At 44.4% G+C, this 27,349-nt stretch overlaps 1 protein-coding gene across 2 annotated transcripts in view; it reads left to right on the plus strand.

The window, feature by feature from the left end:
- CROCC2 (ciliary rootlet coiled-coil, rootletin family member 2) overlaps positions 1-23,668 on the plus strand; it is an 87,853-nt gene extending 64,185 nt beyond the window's left edge. For both annotated transcript variants that reach the window (XM_028730975.2, XM_028730976.2), the window contains 10 exons: positions 348-515; positions 911-1,262; positions 2,646-2,830; positions 5,984-6,104; positions 7,503-7,666; positions 9,323-9,763; positions 12,210-12,359; positions 20,560-20,691; positions 21,184-21,363; positions 22,518-23,668. In XM_028730975.2, the coding sequence (XP_028586808.2) occupies positions 348-515; positions 911-1,262; positions 2,646-2,830; positions 5,984-6,104; positions 7,503-7,666; positions 9,323-9,763; positions 12,210-12,359; positions 20,560-20,691; positions 21,184-21,363; positions 22,518-22,601 (1,977 nt within the window). In that variant the 3' untranslated portion in view covers positions 22,602-23,668. The remainder of the gene's footprint in view (positions 1-347; positions 516-910; positions 1,263-2,645; positions 2,831-5,983; positions 6,105-7,502; positions 7,667-9,322; positions 9,764-12,209; positions 12,360-20,559; positions 20,692-21,183; positions 21,364-22,517) is intronic.
- The last annotated feature ends 3,681 nt before the right edge of the window (positions 23,669-27,349 follow it).

Genomic DNA, 27,349 nt, shown 5'->3' on the forward strand with positions numbered 1-27,349 from the left:
AGTCTCGTAATCTGGGGAACCGGGTTCGCGTCCCTGCTCCTCCACATGCAGCTGCTGGGTGACCTTGGGCTAGTCACGCTTCTCTGAAGTCTCTCAGCCCCACTCACCTCACAGAGTGTTTGTAGAGGGGGAGGAAGGGAAAGGAGAATGTTAGCCTCTTTGAGACTCCTTCGGGTAGTGATAAAGTGGGATATCAAATCCAAACTACTACTACTCCTCCTCTTCTTCTTCTTCTTCTTCTTCTTCTTTCCCCCCCTCCCCCACAGACGCTTTTCGTGTGAGCTGGGCTTCTTAGCATAGAGCCCATACAATAGATAATACCCAGAGTTCTGGCATACCTTTTGCAGGTGAAGGCCTTAGAGAGTGAGAACAGCAAAAAAGCCCAAGAAATCAGTGAACTGCAGCATCGGTTGCTCGAGGAGGAGCAGCAGGAGCAGCAGAACAGCAAAGAGGCTCTGGAACTGAAGCAGAAGATAGCTGGGTTGGAGATCAGCCGTGAATCTGCTCACAAGGAGGTAACGTGGTGGTGGGCGGTGGAGGACAAGGTGCAGGAGATGGAAGAAGTAGTGAAAAGTAAGCTGGGAGAGTTGAGGAGGGCAGCTTACTCTTCTTCCATCTCCTGTGTCTTGTCCTCCAAGAAGTGGTAGTGGAGATAAGTTGCATGGAGGGTTGCATACAGAGGGGAGAAGACAGGGTATCTGTGTGGACCGGGTTTCCTGCAGCCTCATCTACTTTAGCTCTGAATGTGATAGCTGGCTGGATATAAATCACTTTTATACACGTAGGTGAAGAACCATGAGTGCAATCTACATTTACAGCTGTACTTGGCTTCCCTGTGTCCTGAGAAGGTAGTGTGGGCAGTGGTAGTGCCCGTACATTGCCATGGCCTGCCGACCTTGTTCTCTTTCAGGTGCTGAGCTTGCGGAAGAAGCTGTCTGCCAGGGAGGCAGAAAGCCGGCTTCAGGAGCAAGACCTTGCACAGAGCCTTGCCGAGAGCCGTGCAAAGGAGAAGAAGCTGAAGGACGATCTTCATCACCTGGAGATGAAGCTGCAGGAAGCCAGCAGGGCAGGCGAGAGCCTCCAGATGCGCCTCAGCACCTGTGAGGGGCGTTCCCAAGGCTTGGGAATAGAACTAGCCAAAGCGGAGGCAGCCAAGAGGGAGGTGGAGCTGAAGCTCGTGGCACTGCATTCAGCCCTGCGCCGCACGCTGGGGCTTGGCAGCCGGAGTCCATCACCACAAAGGTCCTGCTCTCCAGTCAAAGGTCAGAAGGCTCCTAACCAGGATATCCTTCATATGCTGTGCATTAAATTTCAGCTAAGCAATAACTGCAGTAGACCTCAACCTCTAATTGTGGCAATGAAATATGCTCATAGCTAAGGAAATTAATCTAGGGGTTGGACAACCTTCTGTTGAACGCCACATTCCCTTGAGGGAATATGTTGGAGGCCACACATCATTGTGTTCAAAAGTTGATAGGGCCACCAAACATTTCTCTTTTTCTTTCTCTGCTTTCCACCACCCTTTTTCCTTTAGTCTCTGCCAACTCCTTCCTTCCTTCCTTCCTCTCTCTCTCTTTCTCTCTTTCTCTCTCCATATACAGTGGTACCTTGGGTTAAGAACTTAATTCATTCTGGAGGTCCATTCTTAACCTGAAACTGTTCTTAAGCTGAGGTACCACTTTAGCTAATGGGGCCTCCCACCCCCACCGCACAATTTCTGTTCTCATCTTGAAGCAAAGTTCTTAACCCGAGGTATTATTTCTGGGTTAGTGGAGTCTGTAACCTGAAGCGTATGTAACCTGAAGCGTATGCAACCCGAGGTACCACTGTATATTTATGCTACCCCCCTGCGTACCACCCACTGCAATAGATTGAGGGCTGCAGGTTGCCCACCCCCAATTTATACCAATGCACCTGGTACAGCTATGAGGGGTAGGAAATGTGCTTGTTTTCTTAAATTAAGGTTGTTTGTCACCACTTAAGCAGTGGTCTTGGTGAGCAACCAGGGAGCGCTGTCATAGCTCAGTGGTAAAGCAAGTGATTTGTGTGTAGAAGCACTTGCTTCCCAGATTCAATTCCCGGCTTCTCCGGTTCAAAAGATGCCAAGTAACAGTGGTGAGGAAGACTGAGCTAGGTGGTCCATTAGTCTCCCTCTGTATAAGCAAGCTGCATGTGTTCACTGCTGTGCTCAGGATTCCGTTTTCAGTTTGTAAGACTGCTATTGAAAGCCAAGCCCTGCCTCTGGCAGTGGTTGACTCATGCCCTGACATTTTCCATCATCACATCATGTATCTGATGGTTGTGTATCTAACAGGTCTCTCAGTCCTGGGAAGAGGTCATAGTTCAGTGGGAGAGCACCTGACATAGTTCAGTCATTGGCACATCCAATTAAAAAGGATTAAGTATCAGACGATGGGAAAGATCTCTACCTGAGACCCTGGGGAGTTGTTGATAGTCAGAGTAGACAATGCTGGACTAAATGTCTAGAGAACCTAAGCTTTGTCTAAGGTGCTCCCTATATTTAAAGACCCCTTTAAAATGTTTTGCTGAGTTGTGCAGAATTTCCTTCCCCTTACTCATCTTGAAATCGTGATCAGAGCCTCCCTCTTTGGCTTCTGAGACTTTGAGAATTTATGTTTCCACAGGAAGCAGTGGCCGGCAAACACCTGCCTCCCGCACTGGGTCTCCTGAGAGGAGCCGCTCACGTTCCCCATTTCACCAACGTTCTCCTCTCAGAGGTGACCAAGTCACAAGTGAAATTGACCCGGATGTAGTTCGAGATGCTTTGAGGGACTTCCTTCAGGAGCTGCGGGACACTCAGAGAGAGAGGGTGAGTAATGTCATCTCTTTCATTTACTGTTTTTCTCGTATGTATGTATTCATGTATGTATCCCATGAAGCTCTGGAAAGCATGAGGTTAGGGTAATGAGGTTGAGACCAGTTGGGACCTTATGCCCACCAGCTCTTGACTTCTATAATCTCTCCATCTGTAAGAATTTGTGTGCACACAGTCTTAGTGTCAGCAATGCAATATATGACACATTACCTAACATTACTGAAAGACATGCGTACTGTTTGTGGGGCTGCACATAATTAGACCTGTGTTAAGGACTCACTATGCTATAGGTGGGACGCGGGTGGCGCTGTGGGTAAAAGCCTCAGCGCCTAGGGCTTGCCGATTGAAAGGTCGGCGGTTCGAATCCCTGCGGCGGGGTGCGCTCCCGTTGCTTGGTCCCAGCGCCTGCCAACCTAGCAGTTCGAAAGCACCCCCGGGTGCAAGTAGATAAATAGGGACCGCTTACTGGCGGGAAGGTAAACGGCGTTTCTGTGTGCTGCGCTGGTGCCGGCTCGCCAGAGCAGCTTTGTCACGCTGGCCACGTGACCCGGAAAGTGTCTCCGGACAGCGCTGGCCCCCGGCCTCTTAAGTGAGATGGGCGCACAACCCCAGAGTCTGTCAAGACTGGCCCATAGGGGCAGGGGTACCTTTACCTTTACCTTATGCTATAGGTAGGGGAGCCTTCTGCAGTCTGAGGGCCACATTCTCCTCTAGGCAACCTTCTTGGGGCCACATGCCAATGGTGGGCAGGGCTAGAGGCAAAAGTGAGTAGGAAAATGGATGTAAATTTTACCTTAGTACAGTAGTTTAGTTTCTAATCACACACACATACACACACACGTCTCTATCCTTTATCCAGACAAGCAAGAGGCACTATTAGACAAAAAATGGATGCGGGTGGCGCTGTGGTCTAAACCACTGAGCCTCTTGGGCTTGCCGATCAGAAGGTTGATGGTTCATGAAGCTCCCATTGCTCTGTCCCAGCTCCTGCCAACCTAGCAGTTTTGAAAGGACATCAGTGCAAGTAGATAAATAGGTACCACTGCGGCAGGAAGGTAAACAGTGTTTCCTCCATGAGCCAGAAGCAGTTTAGTCATGCTGGCCATAAGGCCCGGAAAGCTGTCTGTTGAAAAACACTGCCTCCCTCGGCCTGAAATGATGAGTGCCACAACCCCATAGTCGCCTTTGACTGAACTTAGATGACCAGGGGTCCTTTACCTTTACCTTTTTTTCTTTTTACTATTAGACAAAATGCCAGAACATTTTCCAGACAGGCAGGGCCAGTGAGTGTGTGGCTTGGGGAGCGTTTTGAATCCCAATGGAAAGGCCTTCACCTCAGCTGTGAACTCACTGACTAGCTTTGGACAAATCACCATCTCAGCCTCAGTTCTTCAAATGTATAATGGGTACAGATTAGCAATGTAAAGATTACAAAGTGGTTTAGAAAATATTAAACAAGCACGACCAATAAATATAACTGAAATGATCAATGTGAGATCACACTGCTCCAAGCCTCTCCCTGCGGCTTGAGCCAATGCTTACTTGCCTTTTCCTTTCCTCCCAGTATTTTGCTGTGAAAGTCTCAGCCTTTCTTCCCCATGCCCAGTCCTGACATTCAGACCACCCCCTCCTAAAAACAAGCCATTAAAAAAAATCCATATTTTTGCAGAAAACTTTTTGTAACTAGAGCAAAAGCATGCAAATCAAGTAAATATGTGTAAAAAATGTGTGATTTATTACAGCCACGTAATGTAATTATTTTTTAGCACAGAACTTTAGACCTTTTGGATGCATGTTGTTCCATGCTTTTCTGAGCCCAGGCCAGAGAAAGGAAGAGTAGATTCCACTCCCGGCAGGGCGCAGGCTCAGGACCACTAGTTTGCTTAGGTTGTGCAAGGACCCACTTCATTCGCCCTGCCTTCCAATCCATTAGGCTATCCCAGTTCTCTTTAGCAGGAGCCAACCTAGCTCAGCTTGACCCCAAGTTGACTTCGAAGACATATGTTTAGCAACATTCAAGGGCAGTTCAGCCCTTTCTCTGTCATGTGCTATTTATTGCTCAAAAGCATGCCTCTTATAAAAATGCATAAATATTTATACTGTACCAGAATAATTAAAAAAACATGGTCTGTCACAATAATCATAGCATCAGATCATCCAGTGGCCTTTCTGACAAATGGAGAAACGGAGAAATTTTTTAATTCTTTTGGGCTGCATAAAATCTAAGGCATTCCTTGCTTTGTTGTCTTGTCCCACCAGGATCCTAGAGTTCAGTGTTAACATACAGTAACTAAAAAGAATGTCTACAATCAATAACATCTTTCAGTTAGCAGCTTTGTAGCCCTGGCCTATTCTCCTTTGCTCAAAATTAAATCCCATTGAGTTCAATGGATCATGCAGATTACAACCTTAACTGTTCGTGTTTACTCAGTGTTCAGTGTGACTTATCCCTGAGTAAGTCTACATGGATGTGCATAAGGGAAACTAGTGTGCCCTGGAAATACTTTGGTGAGGCCTGTTGTTTTCAAATTATTATTGCCTCAGGCCCCGGTCTCAGGGAAGACTATTCAATGTAATGCTTAATTCGTAAAATAGTAGCATGATTTCCAACATTTTATAGATGAAAAACAGGACATGCTTGTAATGCCCCTGTTCTCAGACTAAGGGATTGCTGCTTTAGTACTCCCCACCTCAGATACATATTGCTGATGACTGCACTCTGCATGCTATATTCATTTATTCTGCAGGAACCTATCATCTACTGATTTAAAAGGCGAGAGGAGAATTGTTCTTTGGCACTAGAAATCTTAATTGTCAAAAAAATATGTTACCAACAACCGAAAGCATACCACAGCAACTGTGTGAAATGGCAGGCTGCCAACTGCATGGGGCCTTAGTATTCCAACAAGAAGGAGGTTTTAAAAAAAATATATTAGTAGCTGGGGAGGCAGTTAGACCTTTGGATGACAAGGTCAAAGGAGTTGTGAAGGAAGATAAAGAAACTGCAGAGAAGCCAAATGATGGGACAGAAATAGCAAAATGGATGCATTAAAATAAAATGCAGTTTCATATCCCAGGTGTACTTCCTGGTCTGCTCTGGTGAGAAGCTAAGGATATCAAGAGAATGTCTATATATCTTGTTTCCAGGATGACCTGAGGATTCAGGTTATGAATATGAGCCGTCAGCTGAATGAAATGGAATCTGATCGTGACCGGACAAAAAGTCGCATCCTGCAACTCCAGAAGCTCCTAGCAGACTGTGAGGAAGGCATGTTCTCCTTTCTTCCCATCCTTTATCCCTTTCTGCGTACAACTTTCTATACCTCTCTGTGGATGCCTCCTTTCTTTATCTTGCTGATGCGACTCTTTGCTGGCTTGCTGTGGCAGAGCTCACAGCTCCTCTGGAGAGCTTCTGCCAGTCACATCAGATGATCTGTCTCACTAGAAGGCAGCTTCCTATGTGTAATGAAGCTTTAACATTTAAAAAAATGAAAAGCGCAGTCTAGAGCAGGACGGCCCAAGCTTTCCTACCAAGAATACATCACCATGGAACCTGCAGGCCGCACACTGCCTTGTCATGTGGGGTGTGTGCAAAACTTGACACACACACTTCAGCCCTCACGCTGCCTTCCCAAAGCCAGGTAAGGAAGGTGCTGGGGTTTAGGAAGGAGGCATGAGGCTCCAGCTGGGTCGTGGAGCCCTTTCACCTCCTTCCCAAAGCTGGAAAAGCACCAACTAGGCTTTGGGAAGGAGGTGGAAGGACTCTAGGACCCTGTCAGGGCCTTCACGCCTCCTTGCCAAAGCCCAGTGCATCTCTTACCTGGCTTTGGGAAGGCATCAAACATGGCCAAGGGCTACCAAAAAAGGCCTCAAGGACCACATGTATGTTGGACTACCCTAGTCTAGAGGCTTCCTTAACCCTTTTGCTACAGAGCATTGGTCTTTTCAGAATCCTTACCCCAAGCAGCTCACTTGGGAAGGTTCCAGATGTGTGTTTAACCACAAATGCATCTGGAGCACTGGAAGACAGAAAACGGCTTGGTAAGGCTGGGAAAAAGGATAAAGCATTCATCTCCCTTGCTGTTTATTTGCGCAGAATGGCAACCTCCCAAAGCTGCTTTTCATTTTTGTAAAAATGGGGGGACTTTGCATATCATGTGTACTTTGAACAACAATCAATTGAACATTTCTAAAAATTTGTTCTAAAGAGCAAATGCCATGTGGGTCTGTGCTCTCAGAGAGGCAGGTGCTCCTAAGGCAATTCCCAGGACGAAACCTTAATCAACCATACAACTTTAGCCATGTAAAATACTAATCTGATTTCATATAATTGGATATCAGAGGAGTTGGGAGAAAACAAGAAAGATGCCAGCAGGCTGTCTTTCCCTATCGGTTTGTTCCCCACCTCCTGACATACCCCCTTTGTACAAATACATCCTTCTTTAGGTTTAGGGCAGTTGACAACTTCTTCCCTTCCGGAGGGATGGCAATTTGTAAGTGTGGCTTTTATCTGGAAGGACATTCAGTGTCCTCCCCAAAGCATAGGTTCAGCTTAGCCAGGCAGGCAAAGCAATGCAAGAGTGCATGGACGAATGGTTTTTAAGTGCACACCCCATTTCGCAGCCATCCTTTCCTTTAAAAAGCAGCCTTTTGTTTTCACTTGCAGGCAAGCGGGGAGCAGACGGGCGCCTAAGCAGCGCACAGGCAGCACTGATGCTGCAAGAGGAGACGGCTAGGAAAGCGGAAAGAGCGCAGCAGGCCCTTGCAGATCAGGTGGCAGCCCTGGAGCGCAACTTGCACATTTGTCAGGAAAAGAACAGGGAACTGCAGGTGAGCAGAAACCCTCTCCCTGGAGGGGAAAGGCATTCAGTGACATGTCACGGGGCTGCTCCCTCCTAAAGGCCATTCCACATGTTATGTGTCCATAAACTTAGGTTTGCCATGGAGTGTACACTGCTGCAGCCAGCTCTTGCGTACCTGTATGAGCGTACCTGTATGATACACATTTCCAAACGCTTTCTTCTCATCCACACTTTGCAGTTTTAGGTGGACACTTTAAAATATATTGTGTGTGTAGACAGATACGCTCAAAGCAGTCCTAACAGTAATTGATGGCAAAATGCCCTACAGGGTGGGGGAAGAGAAGTTAATATTATTGCAGCCAAAGATGCCAATCCTAAGATGTAGATGCTGGGACTTCCTTTTTGGTAGATATGCATGGAGTTGAGCTACAAGGCACTTTAACTGCATGAATGAGCAAACTGTTTTGTGAAGCTTATTAAAAAGCAGTCCAAAAAATATTTTAAATACAGATATCTCAAAGATCTATAAATACAAATACCTTTTTAAAAAACCAAGAGCTAAAGAGGGTTTGTAAAGAGTTAAGCAGTGAGTAGGGGGTATAAGGGTATAACTTGCTTTAATGCACACACAAATTACCTACTCTGGTTCTTAAAATAGAGGTGTGAGCAAATGAGTGCTAGAGAAACCCCAGCGGAAGAACTGCTGCTTTTTCTTCTTCTGAAGGGACTTTACCCAGCTGTTTAAAGAGCACTTTTTATTCCAACTGGCACCCTCAAGCAAGGGTCTGGCTGTGTTGACTGCTTGGGCTAACATGGACTGTTTGGGTGGGGTTTCATCCTGTGTACATTATCACCTGTCTCCATAAAAAATATTGATTCTTTCCATTTCTCTCTGTAATGCTACCATAAGGCCGTGTGATGTGGTAAGTTTCCACGTAAACGGGATCTGTAATTCACATTGTGATCTTGGCAATATGCTGAGTGGTGGCACTTTTATCCAGATGGTGGCTAGAGGCTAACGGTGCGCGAGGTGGGTGTTGGGACCATCCTGAATACTGCAGCTTAGTCCTGGGTCCTGGGCTGGTAAATAAATGAGCTTGGGAGTGTTGCTCACCCTTTCAACACTCCCAACCAGTAATGGCAGCACACATCACTAATGTGCAGCCTGAAGTCCCCTTCTTTCCCTCTCCCCTTCTTTCATTTTACACCTCTCTTTGAAGCTCAGATATTTTATCAGTAGACTGACTCAGGGCACACCATTAGGTAGGGTGAAGCATCTGTCTCAGGCAGCACATACCGAGGGTGGGGGTGGAGGCCCACCTACATAGCCCTTGAGCACCCTAAGCTAGCCTGCCCTGCACCTCCCAAAATATGTGGCCCTCAGGTTGATGGATGTTCATGGATTGGGGGAGGGTGCCATATTATCCTTTGCACCAGGCAGCAGAATATATTGAATCAGACCTGCACTCATTTCTCATTGCTTTATAAATGGGTACACATTCACACATACAGTTTGCTTTTGCTCCACATCAGGCCCAGGGCTGGTTCTTGCACCTGCACAGCAAGGCTGCAATGGCATCCAGTCTTGTTCACAAAGGACTTTCTCCTTTTCCTCCGCAAGTATGGGCCAAGACAAAAGTGACCAGTGGTGTTCATGCTGGGTTTTTTTTTTAAATTATTCTAGGAGAAAGTCAACAAGTTGAAAACCAAGGAAGCCAAGCTAGAGACAGAGAAGTGGAAGCTGAAGGAAGTCCTGGAGGCGGCAGAGAGTAGGGCCACCAAGTTGGATCTGAGCCGCAGGGCTGCTGAAGGAGAACTGCAGCGGGCCCAGCTCAGCCTCACTGAGAGGGAAGCAGAGATCCAGTCCCTGCAGGAGCAGACCCAGGCGCTCCGCTGCCAGTTGGGAGACAAAGAGAGCAAAACAACCCAGCTGCAGCAGGAGCTAGACCACTTGACCCATTCTCTTGCCAGGACTGAGGGCACGGAAAGCCACCTAAAGGACCGGGTGCAAAGCCTGTCTCAAGCTCTGTCTGATGCTACCGCTGGCTCCTCCTCCCTCCAGGAGAACGTCTCCCAACTGCAAAGGGCCCTGACTGCTGCAGAGCAAGACCGTCGGCTACTCCAGGTAATAGGAATCAGCTGCTTCAAATGTTCAGCCACTGCCTGTTTGTGTGCAAAGAGATAGCATCTCTCCTGAGCCAAATAGTATTGTGTAGACCAGTCCCACCCCAATGCTGAGCACCTGCTACACCCAGTGGCCACCTACTCCCCAAATGACCTATCCCTATTTCCTTAAGATACCACAAATTGCAAGGGGTGGCACATTCAGAATAATATATGTTAGCAAAAATGAAGGGCCTAACTGTTTTATGTTGTGCATGTGTGCACAAGTACAATATATATGGGTAACATAGTGTGTGTTGGGTAGGAATAGATGAATCTGTCAATTTTTGGTTCGCTCAATTTCTTTTTTCTAGCCTTATCTTCAGTACTCCAAATTTCTGCAGGAATTTTTGTTTTATTTAATAAAACAACCCTTATGACAATTCATCAGCATTTTAGTGCTCCTAATAAATACATTTTTGCATGCAGTTTTGACAAATATACACATTTTTGCAAGCATGTTTCCCTGATATGATGCCTTTTTGTATGGTATTTTTACTAATACAGTGGTACCTCGGGTTACAGACGCTTCAGGTTACAGATGCTTCAGGTTACAGACTCCACTAACCCAGAAATAGTACCTCGGGTTAAGAACTTTACCTCAGGTTGAGAACAGAAATTGCGCCGCGGCCACAGCGGGAGGCCCCATTAGCTAAAGTGGTACCTCAGGTTAAGAACAATTTCAGCTTAAGAATGGACATCTAGAACAAATTCAGTTCTTAACCCAAGGTATATGCTTTTTTATGCACACTTTACCCAACACATTGCTTGGCTGGAGAACTTCACTGCAAAATTCAGAGAAGTGCAAATTTTGAATGATGGCTGTGTTTCAGTTTGCATATTGTTCTGGAAAGTGTGCATTTGGTAAATTCACCTTTACTGTGAACAGAGTCAAATTTCTCCCCTGACTCTAGTGTTGGGTGACTCCAGGAAAGTTCATGCTTTGGCTTGGATCCGCTGTAGTTTCTACAGGCCATATTGTTTTGTACAAAATACTCTCTCCACCCATTCCTCCCAAGGAACATATGAAATTGCAAACTAACTGAAAGAGTTGAGTTTTTGTCTGGTTCAAAAACCCTGTGGAAGTTGGGAATAGCCATAGGCTGTCTCCAGGAGTATCTGAGACAGAGGCTGTGGTTAAAATTATTGGAGCCAATGAAGTGAAAAGGCTGGCCTAAGTGTCTATATCTACAGTGGTACCTCTGGTTACGTACTTAATTCGTTCTGGAGGTCTGTTCTTAAGCTGAAACTGTTCTTAACCTGAAGCACCACTTTAGCTAATGGGGCCTCCTGCTGCTGCCGTGCTGCCGCCCGATTTCTGTTCTCATCCTGAAGCAAAGTTCTTAACCCGACGTATTATTTCTGGGTTAGTGGAGTCTGTAACCTGAAGCGTATGCAACCCGAGGTACCACTGTACTTGCTTACTAAGTCCTTTCAATGCAACGCAAATACTCAACATTCTGATCAGACAGCACGAAATCTTAACGTATGTTGGAAAGATTCCTTACGCTGGGTTGTATCACGTCTGTGGCTTTCTAACAACTCAAAACAAAATTCCAAAACACAGGTCCTTTTTGCCATACCTCCACGATTAAACCAACACTTAGCAATCACCTAAATGTAAATAATCTGGATGGGCCATAGCTCAGTGGTAGATGACATGCTTCTCATGCATAATGTCCCTAGAACTTCTGTGTGAGACTGAGAGAAAGCCCTGCCTGAAAGAATGGAGAGCAGCTGCCAGTTTGTACAGGCAGCACTGAGTTAGATGGTCCAATATTCTGACTTGATATAAGGCAGCGTCTTGCGTTCCTTATTCTTTTCTGGAGGGATGTCCATACAGAGAGTAAAACACTTTCCAGCACGACAACTAGTTCCTTTCTGCTGGCTTGAACTGACAAGAGACTAGAAGCAGCATGATGATTTGGCTGTGTATGTATGAATCACAAAAAAATGGTATTTGACCAATAAATCTCACCACAAACAGTACATATCAATTCAACCAAGTGGTTTTGGCCTATTCTGTTTCTTTCTTTCCCCCAGTAGATTATATTAAATTTTGAAAGAAAATATTCAGAGATTAATATCAAATATCCAATACCTTTTTAATGAAAGATAAACCACTAATCTAAATAAAAACACAAAAAAATGAAAAGAGGAAAGGAAGCTAAAAGAAAAAAGAGAGAGCTTCCAATTCTTCGTCTGTCAGCTACATATAGAAAATTGTTTAAAACAACCACTCCAAGATAACATCCAACAATTCCATTTTCTATAAACCAGTATTTTCTTCAGTCCTCAAACCCAGATATCATAAGTTCATTTTCTTTTTCACATGAAAAGTCTATAAGGAGTTTCCAATCTTTATTTGCCCATTCTGTTTCAATGGATTTCTTTTTCCCCTGTTTCAGGATCGCTTGGACTCGATGCGGCATGCATTGTCAGAGAGCAAGAGGCAGAACCATAGCTTGACGGATACAGTACATTTGCTGCAAGATCAGCTGGGTGAGATGGAGCTGCGATGCAGAAACCTGGAAGGGCAGTTGGAACATCTCCAAGAAGTGAGTAATGATGAGGAGAGAAGGATGAAGCAAGAGACAGTGGTCTTGTGGATGTAGCTATCTCACACTTGTGGTTATATGGATTGCAGCAGGCCACATCTCACAAGCATCTATTGGAGAATGCCCATGCTTTCACTGGTGATGAGTGACAAAGCTTCCTTTTCTAACCCCATGCAAATTTAGGAATTCCATAGCACAGCTAATCCAAGCCAGTTTTCTGTAAGTGCTGGTCCACTGTTTGGTACTTCCAGGAAGCCCACTGGGACTTCTACAGGCTTGTTGTCAGCAGATCAGCACTGACATTAAGGCTCACAATTGTTTCTTGGCAGCTGCATTTCCAATTGCTTCACACCTGATGTTGCATCTGACAACAGTTGTGAGACAGGTGGCTTTGGTTTGGGGGAAGTGGCCTCACAGGCCAAATTGGAACCTAATTTGGCCAGGGTAGTGAAGGTTCCTCATTGCTGATCTCAGGCTAAAATATTGTTACTCACCTTTGCAGAACCTATGGTTTATCTCATCTTTCATCTTTCAAGTGCACAGTTTTGTTGAAGAAGGGAATTATACCCACCTGAGTATTCAGGAATATTATCAACTGCCTTCTTCTGTGGCAGCCAAGAAACAGAAACGATAAAAATTATTACCAAGCAATTGATTCAATAATTCACAGAGAGTGACAAAGGAATGCAGCCTTCCCTAAATAATGGCGCTGCTCCAAGTAAAGTCCCACCCACCTACATCGTCCCTATTCTATGTCACCCCTGTGTCGGCTAATCTGAGCTTTCTGCCTCTGAGCTCTCTGTTCTACTACCTGCAATGCATGCCTAGTCCTGGGAGGGGGGTGGTCAGGAATGCTTTCCAAGGACACTGAGTCTGTCAGCTGTCTCTCCCCTGGTGCTTCTTCTTCCTGCTGTTCCTCTCCCAATATTTCCCAGCTTCTGCCCTCTGCAGCCTCTCAACTATGCCCTTCTGCAAACCACTGTTCTAAATCTATACTGTCCTGTTCTCGGGAAGGTTCAGGAGAAGGCCCTCACCATTCCTCCTCAGTCCAGCCCCTGACATCATCTGAGCCCTAGCAATAGGTTAAGGCTGGAACCCCAAAGCAGATTCTAAGAGCATTATGCACCTCCCATGGGGCCTAAACCCAGGACTTGTTTAGCTAAAATGAAACTTTAGTTAAGAGATTCTGAGCTGAAGGAGTCTATTGGAGACACTTTTGATGCAAATCTAATTACTTATTTTAATTCCCTTCCTATTCTAGAGCAATCGTGACAGAATTGGATTTGTTAAGATACAGATTTCTAAAAATAGGAGGAGAACAATTTCCTTCCTTGGTAACTCCAGGAAGTGTTTCATGGATGATGTATTGGTATCTACTTCAATAGAACCTCAGCCAGCTTGGTCAAAATCTTTGCAATAAATCTTCTCCCTGCAAAAAAAAATATAATTTTATGCAGTTAACTAGCAACCTCTAATCATCAGAAGATGGGAGGCACACAAAGAAGGTTGAACAGCCTTTTTTAAATGTTCTAACAATTCCCCGATTCTTGTTCAGCCTTTTCCATCTAGTGACAGAAGTGCATTTGAAAATGCTTAAGGGGTCCTTGATAAAATAATTGCTTTGGACTGACATTTAAAGTTTCTCTCCTGGAACCTTGTGGGCTAGAGTAACGAATTATATTATTTGGCTTTTATTACTCCTTCTCCCCTCCCCCCCATTTGATATTCTGTGCTGGCAAAAGGATAGTCCCTAGAGTCAAATCCTCCTTCACTTCAGGGATATTATTCATATATTATTCCTTTGGTTAAAACACATTTGAAAGGGAGGCTATTGGACGCTTAGTTACTTCCGTTTCACTTTACTTAGATGTTAGCATTCAAACGTTGAATAGTATTTATCAGCAAAATTTTCAAGTACCTTTGTTTCAGGGTAAGCAGATGGATACTCTGCTTTGTATGAATGATTGTTGATGCATCTTGAATTTCACTTTCCTAAAGCTAAATTTGTACTATGTGAAGATTTTTAAGTCACAAATTGGCTCTGGCCTATGTGGATGAGCAGAAAACACTCTACTACTAGTAAGGAAAGCCTTTTTCTTAGATAGAACATTGCATGATGAATTCTGGCCTGAAACTTCTTGAGCTTTTATCCTTTCATCAACTGTATTGTCTTCGTGGTATTAAATAATTTTAGGAACCCATGCCTTTTACTCCAGTTGAGGTGCTAGTGAGGGCCTCATGTTGTCATTTTCTTTTTTTTTTAATCTGAGGTTCATAAGTTTAGTAGCAGGGTTGAAAGTGATCATTATTTGTCAATTCTGCTATATAATGCTAAGGTGTGATCTCAGGTATGGGGCACGTGGACAAGACTAGGGGAAAACAGCCTGGTGAGCCTAATCTTACCTGTGGGCTAAATGTTCCCTTTGCCTGCCTTACAGCTATCTGTGCTGTTGGCCATGATTATTGACAGATATTAGACTTTTCTTAAAAGTACCGGTAGCTGCTGGGATAGAAGATGTTCCACATTCAGTCTTATTTTGTCCTTCTACTTAAGTTTCCTCTTTTATTGGGATTACACTCTGAAACCACCCTGGGAAAGATACATTATTTGTTGCCAGAGACTGATCTTTCTGCAATGTATATGGTGTCTCCTTTTGCATTTGGTGATACAAGGATAAATGGGAAAATGCTTTTGGAGATAGCTACAAATTGTCATGATGATGCCCTTATTTGAGAGAGAGAGAGAGAGAGAGAGAGAGAGAGAGAGAGAGAGAGAGAGAGATTGCCTGTTTTTCTTCTCCCTTGCTTTTTATCCTTGAGTCTGGCTTTTATTTACTATATTTTACATTTTTCTTACATGGCTGAGTGGATGAAACTTCAGTACCAAGTGTTAGTAGAGTGTCTGTGAGCAGGATTGACTCCTGCATTTGTCTACTCTTGTGTAATATAATGTAGTGTAGTGTAATAGTGTAATATAAACCAATAGCATTATGTATGCTTTTCCTAATTCATATGCATTTTATATTAACTTTAGTATAGAATAATAGTGAAGAAACATGAGAAATTTAAAAAATACAGTTCTTATTCTGACCTAGTTATATCCCTTCACAAGAATGCATGTTTGCAGCTTATGGCACTCTGCATCTTTAGGTTTCAAAGGACAGATATCAGTAATAAACTTCCATTAATTTGCCTTTAGGCTATATGTGTAAATACATGTGCTATTCAGTGGTTTACACTATAGGGTATGGACCTTTCACGTGGCTGTTTTGAAAAATGTGGAGATGAAAAGAGAACCTTGCTCAGTCCCTTTCTGTCCCTTCAGGCAGGGAACTTCAGTCACTTTCTGCAAGTGGGGAGAGAGTGTTTGTTGGGTATAACTTTTGTTTCGTGGCCTCTGTCCAATGACTTCCCAGTACAGACAAAATTACTGCTCTCCGATTCTTTGAATGCAGTCCAAACAATGCATTCAGAACTCTTCATTAAAGTAAAATCTCAGCTCTCACAAGCGCACATTTATGCATGCACATCCTCAGGCTACCTGCTTTCCTCTCCTCTTCAGAGAAGCAACCAACAACACTCAGCTCCAAGGGGCTGGTTCAAGTTCACAGAAATAATTTGTCACACATGTGTTTGGTATCAGCAGGGGCACTCTTGGATCAGCCTAATTAGCTGTAGTGATGGAGAAACAAAATCCAAACCATGTGGCAGATCCTTCTCCTAAAGTTCATGTAAGCCTCTTCGAGTCAACCTTTGTCCCTTCCAACCCCCCCAAAAATCTGAATGTAGAAGTTTCCACATCTTTGTCCCTTCTCCCTACTCTGTCAACAAACTTGCACTCTCTGCTGCATTTTTAGCAGGGAGTGGGATTGCTTCAGTTCCCAACCAGCTTGATACAACTGGAATGTATAGATTGCTGCCTCCAGTTGTAATCTGAAGTGAGTGGGAACAGCAAGAAATATTCAGGGCTGCCTCCTAGGCAACTCCCCATTTTGAGGTGCATTTGCCTGTTTTAAGAGGCCATATCATTAAAGCTTAGCCTAACACGATAGTGCCAGAAATCCTTCCATTTTAGCTACACTTTTGATACTGAGTTGTACTGTGAGATACCACATTTCTGTGTCACAGTTGTCTATACTGCATTTGAAAGATTAAAGGAGGGTTTGGGTGGGGAATACCATACCATGGTCAAGCTTTGTGAGTATCCAGAGTTTGCAGGAGGGGGGGGGGACTCAAAAACATCCTTTCTCATCTCCTGAATATGCGGTTAGACTTTAGGCTACAAACTTTGCCTTGGTACCTAAATCTGGTTTCTTTTCAGCAGCTCTACTCTATTCATCAGCCTCTGATTTGCAGACCAACTTACTCAGTGGATAATTCACCCACCCCTGAAACTGGGCATCTTTGTAGCCCTAAGGACTAAAGTAGACAGTATGCTCCATGCATGAATACATTAAATGTGCCTGGATTATTGCTATTTAAATAGCAGCTATAAGGGTAGGGAGAATTGGGACTATGGGTGTTTAACCCTTCCTGCACTGTAGTCAAGATGAAAATTGCTCTCCCCCAAACTGTTATTCACTTCCTGGGGCAAACAGGAGCTTGGGGTGATTTTCAGTGGAGAATACACAGCACAAAGGGAAATATAAGGATGACAGATGGTTGGTTCTTTAATTATATATTTTTATCACACAAGAGGGGAGAGAGGCAACTTGTTTTGCTCAGTGTCCAAAATACCCAGTGGTTTCCACATTTCCAAATAATGGATACCACCAATGAGATTTTCCTTTGTTTAAAGCTTATCTCTGAAATACACCCTTCCACTTTGCTGTAACATGAAGTTGTCCGCATCTCTGTTAGTCTTGCATTACGTTATCCATTCATAACTGCTGAGCACCAGGTGCTGCCATCCGTCGGTGACTCACAGGCCAGATATAAATAACAAGAACCTCCAGAACAGCACACAGGGTAAGGAGAGGGAAGATTGTTCCCGTGAAGTGCTTGTTCTGATGGAACAATTGCCATAGCACAGGCATGTCCAACTCCCAAGAGACTGCGATCTACTCCCACTATAAAAACACTGGCAGTGATCTACCCATTGACCAAAGTTGATGAGCTTTTTTGGGGGAGTCAGACCCAAAGTTGTTGAGCTTTGGGGGGAGGGGTGATCCATCAGGATCACGGGATCAACCGGACATCCCTGCCATAGCACAACATCTAATTCCTCCTGTGGCATGTCCTGGGCACAGCTTTGGCCTTATTGTTATTTAATGTTGGAGCCAGTGTGGTCCAATAGAATAGAGGGTTGAGCTGTGATCCTGTAGGCTTGGATTTAATGTCAGCTGCAACTATGTTGTATGACTTTGGGCAAGTTTTTATCTTTCAGCACCAGAAGTGCCTTCTGTGTGGTATAAAGTTTCATGTTTGCAACTGCATCTGTTTATTTGCCCAATTCCTCATCCTGAACTGCTTTCCTATCTTTCCTTTCTTTTTCATTTTCTTTTTTGGAAACCCAATTTTCTAGTACTTTATATGCCCATAATAAAATACAATGGGTATCCCTTACTGCTATTCTTAAAATAGTGTAAGGATAAAAAGAAAAAAGATATCCAAGGTATTGCTTATTCAAGTTAATATTTTGATCCACCAGCTGTGAGATACTATACTACATTGTTGACCATTCCAGATCTCTGTCGCTTATTATATAACCCATGGATATGTGTATGTTCTGTATTAAAATTGTACTGCGATGCCTCAGCTAATGGGGTGTGCCATCTCCAGCAGATGTCATCTTCCCTAGGAAGGGTTAAAGCATGTCCTTGCCAGGCCCAAGTGTTAGGAAGGGCCAGGCTTGGCATTTTCTTGAAGTTATTTATTGTTCATCTTTAATGGATTTTTCTAGCTGTAGAAACGAAGAGGGTGACGAATATGATGTTTTTCTGTTATGGCAAAACAGCATTACAAGCATTTATCTCTGCAAGCATAAAATAGCCTTGTGTGCTGTGCCCCTGAATTCCCCCATGCACAACCCCTTTCCCTGGGTTGGAGGAAGGGGAGAAGCTAGTTAATGAGTTCCAGAAGATCAGCTGTAAATGGCCAGGGAGGGTAATTCATATCAAGCTCATAAAACTCTTTATTGATGTCTCCAGAGGGGAAATCCGGATGTGGCCGTTTATTTATTCTGGATTTTGCTTCTCTCTCTCTCTCTCTCTCTCTCTCTCTCTCTCTCTCTCTCTCCCCAACCTCCCACCCCCACCCCCCATTTAATGTTTTCTTCTGGTAAGTTTTGCATGGAGTTTTAAAGAAACAGAATATCCCATCACCCCATCAGTTATTGGGAAGTTTTCTCCCTCTACACAGCACAATGCCACTACTTCTCCCCACCCTCGATTCAATTCTGCCCCTCTCTTTCCCCTCCTCATAGGGGAGCCTTGCTTCTTTCTGCATTATAGTTTGCTCTTTTTAGATCTGGATCTCAATTCTATCCCAGATGGTTAGACAGCTAAAGAAATGTGGTGGAGTAGAAGGGTAGGTGGGACAGGCTGAATTTGCCATGCTTTTCCTTAACCCATATTTTTTTAAAAGGAAGGGGTGTCACCTTCAGATCCAGTGGTGGTTTACTTAAGGCCTTAAGCATGTAAAAACACTCGAACTCAGGGCGAAAGGGAAAAACGTGCTAAGAGGAAGGCACGCTTGACAAATCCACACCGTGATCAACTCCCCCCGGAAACCAATGTCCCCACTGTGGAAGGACGTGTGGATCCAAAATTGGCCTCCACAGTCACTTACAGACTCATTGTTAAAACTGTGTTTATGGAAGACAGTCTTCCTCAGCTACGAGTGATCGAAGAAGAAGAAGAAGAAGAAGAAGAAGAAGAAGAAGAAGAAGAAAGAACCTAGAAGCTGGCAAAGAAGTATAACTGACATTTGGTGTTACCTTCCTCCATTTGTGTTAAACTTTTGGATAGCATCCACAGTTAAAATCTATAAGCTTCATAAGCCTTCAGCAAAGTGTCTAGCTTAGGTGGTTTTTAAAACAATTAGGCAAATTCATGCAGTGTCTATGGACCATGGCAGCTATAAACGCATCCACGCGATTCCGCCGCAAAGTATCTCTGATTAACAGGTGCTACAGCAAGCCCACAGAGAATGGAGGACTCTCTATTGGACTCTGTGAGTTTTGCTGCCGCTTGTGAGTTTTGCAGTATTCTGTTGGACTATATGGATGCTTTGCCTGACCCAGCAATTGTAATGTTTCACACTGGACAGTTCTGTCATCATCCTTGAAGAAGTACAAGGATGTGGGCTTAAACCCGATGTTCACATGTTTATGTTTTCTTTCATAAAATGCTGTAGCCTCCCAACATTTCAGTATCTATGTACATTTCAGTATCAGGGCAGAGCGTTTTGTCCTCCACCATGTCACTTCTCCCAGCATTTGCTGCCTGAGGTGCCCACATAACTGTGAATAATGGCCAGGCCGGGAAGAGTCATTGTCAGAAAGATTAATGGAGGGCACATATCTGCCTTATTCTCTTTCTCCCTTTTTTAACCCTACAGTCCAGAATAGCCACTACACAGCCCGCCCCCATTCCTAATGAAGTTGGTAAAGGCATCTTCTCCACTTAGTTGCCTCGGCGTGACCTCCAGCATGGTTCCTTGGAGTCATTTTCTAAGAATCACTTTTGATTTTCATTAAGTTCTCCCTCATCCTCATTCTTTCTCATTTCTGGCTGTTCTTTGGCATTTTCCTGGGAAGTCATTCTTCCTTGACTATAATTAGTTTTATCTGGAGATGACTGCCCAGCACTCTCCACATTAACACCAAATTTGCAGCGTCAAGTGCGACTTTTAAGCTCACAGGACAAAATCACGGTGTTGTGTATTGGGGACTAATTTTAGAAAGAAAGAGAAAACAAAACATGTTTCTGCAGTTGTGCAGAACTGGAGCTAACTGCACTGTTTTTTGCAAGTGCCGAACTGAATAAGTATTGTGGCACTTAATTAGATCCCAGTCTCTTCATGGAATTTTAATGGTTTCAGCCCAGTGGTTGCCCTCTTCTTCACAAACTTTAGCACCTTCAAACTTGTCAGGATTTCCCCCAGATTTTCCCCAGGTGTGGGGAGAAAAAAAGCATGTAATGGCAGTATGTGAGCTGTGCCAGGTACTGGATAAGGGATTGTGGTGTCTTCTCTGCAGGCAGAGCATGAGAAATTCAGGAAGGAAGATGACACATTTAGGTTGAGTCACATGAGGGAACAACTGGACCGGTCCCTGAACAGCCTGCAACAGGAATTGGAGGATACCCTGAGGCAAAACGAACACCTGCAGGTCAGCAAGGACTTACTGAACCTGGAAGGGGGGAGGCAGGAGGACATGAAAGGATCTGGTCTGAAGGGACATGAGGCGTGAGAAGGCACATGCTGAGGCTGAGCAGGGTGATATGGAAAACATGAAAGAGAGCGGGTGCTGTGGGTGCTACCTAGTGAAAGGTTACACATATTGTGGAGACTAAAGGGATGAGGAGAGGAGGGTAGCTGAGCAGGTTCTTAATTGTGCCCCTTACAGCAGTTTTCCACCTGAGCTTAAAATGCACTGGGACCATAGGCCTGAGAGCATGTTCCAGCATCTACCTCTGAACTGGACTGATCCTAAAAGGGCCGATTATGTTGGTCTCCTTGTATGGGCCCTTTCTTCCTAGTCTTGCAATGAGAGGAAAGAGACCTAAGAGCTCCAGGGGATCATTTGATTAAAACAAAAGTATTCAGTGGGTATCAGGATCACAACCACATGAGCTGGGCCCAATTTGTGTGCTCATTCTAGGCCAAGATTGCAGAGCTGGAACGAACACATGCTCAACAACTGATGGCTCTAACATCCCGTCATCAGCTAGACATGGAGTTGGAAACAGAGAGGCTTCACAGTGCACAGCTCCAGTCTGAACGTAAGCTGGAGTCACGAGAGAGAACTCACCGGCAGAGAGTGAAGAGCTTGGAGGAGCAGGTAGAGTGGAGAACTAGATTGGATATTTCTGTTCATATCCAAATTCCCCAGTGATGCCCAGCTTCTGTGACCAGAATTTATTGTGCAAATCAAAAGGGTTTTGCAAAATTTTGTAATGATATTTGGAGTTTTGAGGTGAGAACTGGGGTGATGGTTGGAAGTAGAGGGAAGAACTGGGAGTATGGGCATTTTTGAAGTCAAAAGGGTGAGGACACTGAGGAAAGAGAATAATGCACCATTGTTTATGGATTCCTCCTCCCAAATGCTTCCTGGCTCTCTAGCGCAGAATGCACTAGAGTCCAAGAGGTAATTTCTTGTGTTGAACAGCCAACATCCATAGAGCACAAGCTAACCTGTGAGGACTAAACAGCTCCATGGTTTTCTTGTACCGACAGCTTATACTGCTTGTGAATCTGGGACATGATGCAGTGATGTATTGCTTTCTCTGCCCTGGAGAAAGAGAAGCTAGCTGGTTGCTTAACCCCTAAACCATATAAGGGGTACCGTTATGGAGCTATTTCACACACTGCTTTTCTAAGTTATGAAGGAATCGACTTGACAAACGTGTGTTCAGCTACCTGCATTGTGCAAGTGCCCGAGAGGCTGGGATTGATAGACTGCATAAAAGATATCAAAACACATTTGCTGCCATACAGTGTGTAAACTAGCCCTTCAGATTTGACAGCATCACATTTGACAGAGAAGTGGGGGAGGTGAGGAGAGATCAGATTTAATCTACTGTTCAACACAAGGCCTTCTCGTCATGAGGACAATAAGAGCACCAGACCCTTCTCCTGCTTCAATTTAATAATCCTTGGTAATAATAATTGTGGATATTTTTCTCAGCCGTGCTGCAGCCCTAAGAAAAAGAATATGAGTATGAACTTTCCTCTCTTGAGGTCAAAACTACATGTTTATACTAGCTTTATGATAGCTTCATAGCACCCAGAAAGAGAAGGCCAGCAAGTGAACAGAGGTGAACAGGCTTCTGCTATCTCTCTAGGCAGCACCATATGCTCTGGACACCATAAGCAGTTTGCCATGGTGCCCAGACAGCGTGAGCCAGAGAGAAGAATAGTGGTTTAAATAGTGGAACAGAACAGAAGAGTGGTTTATATGAACATAGCCCTATTTGTTGACATGTGTTTCCCCAGGTGAATGCTCTGAAAGAGCAGCTGGATCAAGAAGTGAGAAGACGACAAGCCTACATGAGCCAGAAACCTCACACTGTGAAATGATTCAGAAATGAACATTGTGCCCTGATCCCACACAACCAAACACAGAACCAGCCTTCAGCAGAATCCTTGCAGCTCAAGCATTGCAATCTCCTGCATAAGGGTGCTCATCTGATTCATGGTCTGAGAAACCAGAGCTCCCGGACTAACAGTGCTAGGAAGTAATGTCTCCCCCACCCAAGGAGCAAATACCCTGAAGACTTGGAAGGCACAGTCAAGACAGCAAATGACTAGGCAGCCTGCAGCCAAGAGGAAACCCTGCTGTGGGGGCAGCTGTTCTCTCTAAGATGCTTGAAACCCAGGGCACTGATGCTTAACTAATTAATTTAGGACATTTGATGAGGGCATTCTCTGTTGTTTGGTTTTCTGGGTAGAGTATCCCTGCGTGATCCCCGTAAGGTTTTATATTCAGGCTGTACAAATTGGAAAATTCCACAGCCCAGATTGGAGCATTTATTATTGAAATACCTCTGCATTTCCATCACTGACCAGGTTATTTTATTCTCCCTCAGGGTTTGAAAGTTGCTGTCAAGTCCTTCCTGGTGCCTCGTACTGTAGCCATACCTGTTTAGTCAGTGGTATCCATGGTGGTGTCTGCCAGTGGTGTCACAGATCCATCTATCACATGCCCTTCTGCAAATGAAGGAGGCAGGTATTTCTGCTGCCATCCAGATCACACTGTGCTATAAAGAGAAGTTTTGAAGCAGAGTGTGAACCACACCCAGGGATTGATCAAATCCTTTGCTGTGTCTATGAACATCAAGCCATTTTCATGGTGGCAGGTGGCTGAGATTAGCTCAAAGCCAAGCCATCTTATGACTTGCTGGCCCCAAGACATGTCAGAGTGTTAACATTCAACATTCCACCCACTCTGCCGGCTGACAGGCTCCAAGGAAATCCCTTTAGGAATCAAACTTTGGTTTCCTTGGTGATGACAGGGAACCATCTTGGAGCTGCTGCGAGTGTCACCTGTTAGCATTGTTCCACATTTTTTCCTCGTGAATGTTTGTTTTTCCAAATGTGGTACTGCGAATTATTAAAAATAAAGAACCACTTCCTAAAGAAACCGAGGAGAGCAATTTCCACTGTGCTAATATATAAATACTGCACATTCTGTACTGGCTTATTTAATATTTGTCATGTAGCCCTGAAACTTACCGTTTTAAACAACAACAAAAGAGTTTTGTGGCACCTTTTAAGAGTAACAGATTTACTGCAGCATAAGCTTTCATGCCAACTCCAGTGGACTAATTCAGAAAAACATAGGCTACAATTAATCTGTTAGTCTTTCAGGGGCCATAAGATTAAGCCCATCTGCTACACTCCCCACACACCATCTCTCACATTCTTTTCAAGGGTTCCTCAACTGGAGAGGATTGGGGAGTCACAGCAGGGCAGAAGGTCTATAGGTGAAAATTGCCTTCTTACCTCCCACCTCCCCCCTTCTACTGACAGAAGCCTCCTCTGCATTAAAGAGCTTTCTGCCATCAGAGAGATACCACTGGATAAAATACTTGCTGTTTTCTGTTGCAACAGACTAACATGGCTGCTCTTCTGAAAGCTGTATAAAATAATTGTCCTCCTTCTTATCATAAAGTTGGAAAGGACCCCAAGTCATCTAGTCCAAACCCAACGCAGGAATCTCAACTAAAGCATTCAAGACAGATAGATAGCCATCCAACCTCTGCTTAAAAAACTCCAGTGAAGGAGATTCTACAACCTCCCAAGGGAATCCGTTCCACTGTCAAACACCTCTTACTGTCAGAAAGTTCTTCCTAATGTTTTGTCAGAATCTTCTTTCTTCAACCTACCAGTGTTTACAAAAATGCATATATTTGGGGGGAAGTGTACAAAAAAGGAATAGCTTCATAAAGAATAGCGTACAAAAATGCATAACATTGTTTTCAAAAATGTGCCTATTAATCATTTCTTGGGAGAAATTCTACTAAAATGCTGGTGAATTTTTATGAGGTTTCCTTAAACAACAAAAATCACAAATCACAAATCACTGCACAAATGTGGAAAACTGAATTTAAGATGGGAAAAATTAGTAACTGAAAGAACCAACATTGACAGATCCTTCCATCCCTAGTTGCAGTAAATTATTTGGGCTGAACTTCTGAAGGAAGGTGCTCATTCCTTAGGACTAGTTCTGCTCCTGAGCTGGTGTCAAACCACGATTCTCTTCACTTCTGCTGGGAAACACACACATGCACCCAAAAAGTGCTGTTTAAATGCATGCAAATTAGGATTAATTTAGTTGAACTGCCACAAGACTTATATTGAGTGACTAACAATGGCAGATGACTTTTCAACCTTTCGATACCTCAAGCATAATATGTCAAACTGTGGTCCACAGGCCACTGGTGGCCCTTTCATGTAATCCACAGAGAGGTTGCAGAATAATCAGAATATCTGCACGTGGTCCTGCATTTTTTTTCTGAGCAGAGATTGAGGCCATTCTGATCAGGGCCAAATTTACTGAGCAGCTAACAAGGCATTACCCTGGGCCCCATGATTGTCATGATATGCTACTTGTGCAGTCCATTGATCTTTCCCTAAAACTTTGCCAGTTAAAGGGACACCACTCAGTCACCTGGCTCAGGGCCCTTGACTTCTATAATATGTCACTGGTTTTGACAATGGTGCTGGGAGTTCATGAAGGAGTCCACTGAGATCCCCAGCAGTTTGCAAGTGGTCTATGAAAAAAAGAAGTTTGGGAACGCTGGCCTGGACCATTAAGTGCCAGATAGCGAAGGGGATGATATGCCAGCCTTTGTTGCCATATGTATTAGGAGAAGTTGAACGCTGCCCAGTTTCCACCACCAGGTTTTGAGCTATCCATAGGCACAGAGCTGGGAATCCCAGAAAACGTCTATCCATTGCTGGCACAATCAGGCTTCAGTGAGGGAAACTTTCCATGGGGGAATTTAGCTAATCTGCTGCTGTTCCTTCTGAGCCCTGCTGTTCTTTTCTGCTCAGTTTCAGTTCTTACACAGGAATCTGTTCCTTGGCCTCAGTTCAGCATTGAAACGGACCTTGCAATAATTACTACGGCGGATATTTCTATTGCCTTTTTATTGAATACAATCACAGTTTCAAAGCATGTTCCCAGTGGGAAAGAGTTTTATCTTCAGAATGTTGGAAGCCAAACCCTCGGTTGCAGCTACCAACAAACCACTACGCGTAGGACCACTTTTTGCTACAGATACTCAAAGTATAATAGAAGTTGCAGTGGTGTGGTCTTAAGAAAAGAAGAATGCAAAGGGATTAAACATGTCAGCTTTGTTCTGCCACTTCTCTCCCCCCACCCCCCACCCCGGGATCACAAGCTTTGCAGAAGAATTTAGAGCTCAGGCTAGTAGCACTGAATATGAGAAACCAAAGCCTTGAATGTAGTGCATTAAAGTAAGTCCTCCCAAAAGCCAATGGGACTAATTTAAATGTACTGGCCACAAATCCTGCAAAACCTAGCTAAGGCTAATACGATTGAATTGTATCCAGCTCCATTCCAAATTCTGCCCAGGGAACAGCAGGGCTTTTACTGGAGCAGCAGAGCCACTGCTGTACGTGCACCCTGCAGCTCATGCCAGCTGGGGTGGAAGGTGGGGATATTGGGAGGAGGCAAAATGCCAGTGTGGTGTAGTGGTTAAGAGCGGTGGACTCGTAATCTGGTGAACCGGGTTCGTGTCCCTGCTCCTCCACATGCAGCTGCTGGGTGACCTTGGGCTAGTCACACTTCTGTGAAGTCTCTCAGCCTCACTCACCTCACAGAGTGCTTGTTGTGGTTATCAATCTACACAGATTTACTCATTCCATCTGAAAGCCCAACCCACAGCAAAAGTTTGTGTTATGATTGAGGGTGAGCCACCAAGCATCTTTCTCTGCTTCCTTAGTAGGGTAACCAGCTTGAGTAACCAAAGGCATCCCATGAGATTTTGCTTCCTGGGGCAAAGAACAAGATGGCACCGACTCCCCATTCCACATACAGAAGCTGACCTGATTGAGAGTTGACTCTTACTTCAACACTTGTGGTGGGGTAGCATCCTTCATATTATCTGTCAGCTGGCTAGATCATGGCCTCAAGACAGACTGTGAGGCATACACAGCTGTGTCCTCCAAAGTAGGCAAAGGCTGCTGGTGATGGGGGCATAGGCGCAACAGCCAAGGAGATGCCAGTTCTTTCTCTCTGCAGCTGCCACCTGAGGCGGTTGCCTCACCCTGCCTAATGGCAGGGCCGGCTCTAGATTGTGAGAACTATGGACCTGGGCAGCTGGAATGCGGTTTGCAATAATGAGGAATGGAGGAAAGAACAGAAGTACATCAGACAAGAAAGGGGAGGAATGCTAGATAACTAAAGGGATTAGTATTAGAGATTAGTTCACTTTGTGGAAACAAAGCATGTATTTAAAGGCTCTGTACACTGTTCTTGTGGCTAGTTCTCATGTAACCTTTCCAATTATTTTCGAGACTCCCACCCTCGCCCCCCAAGTAGAAAACTGCATTAGTGGATACTAATCAGGGGTTTTGTGATGGTGGTAAAAATGCCCAAATATTTCTCTGTGTAAAAATGGGGTTGAATAGGAGACTGCTTTCACAGGAATATTCGCATATTTGGATGACATCTATGGACTCAGCTGTGGTTCAGAGAGAAGCAGGCACCCTTATTTGAGGATCCAGTTTAAACCATTCAGTGCTTTTTAAACAGATGGAACAGCCATGTGATGCCATAGCAAAGTACTGGGATACAT

Source organism: Podarcis muralis, chromosome 6 (genome assembly GCF_964188315.1).
Source record: "Podarcis muralis chromosome 6, rPodMur119.hap1.1, whole genome shotgun sequence".
NCBI lineage: Eukaryota > Metazoa > Chordata > Lepidosauria > Squamata > Lacertidae > Podarcis > Podarcis muralis.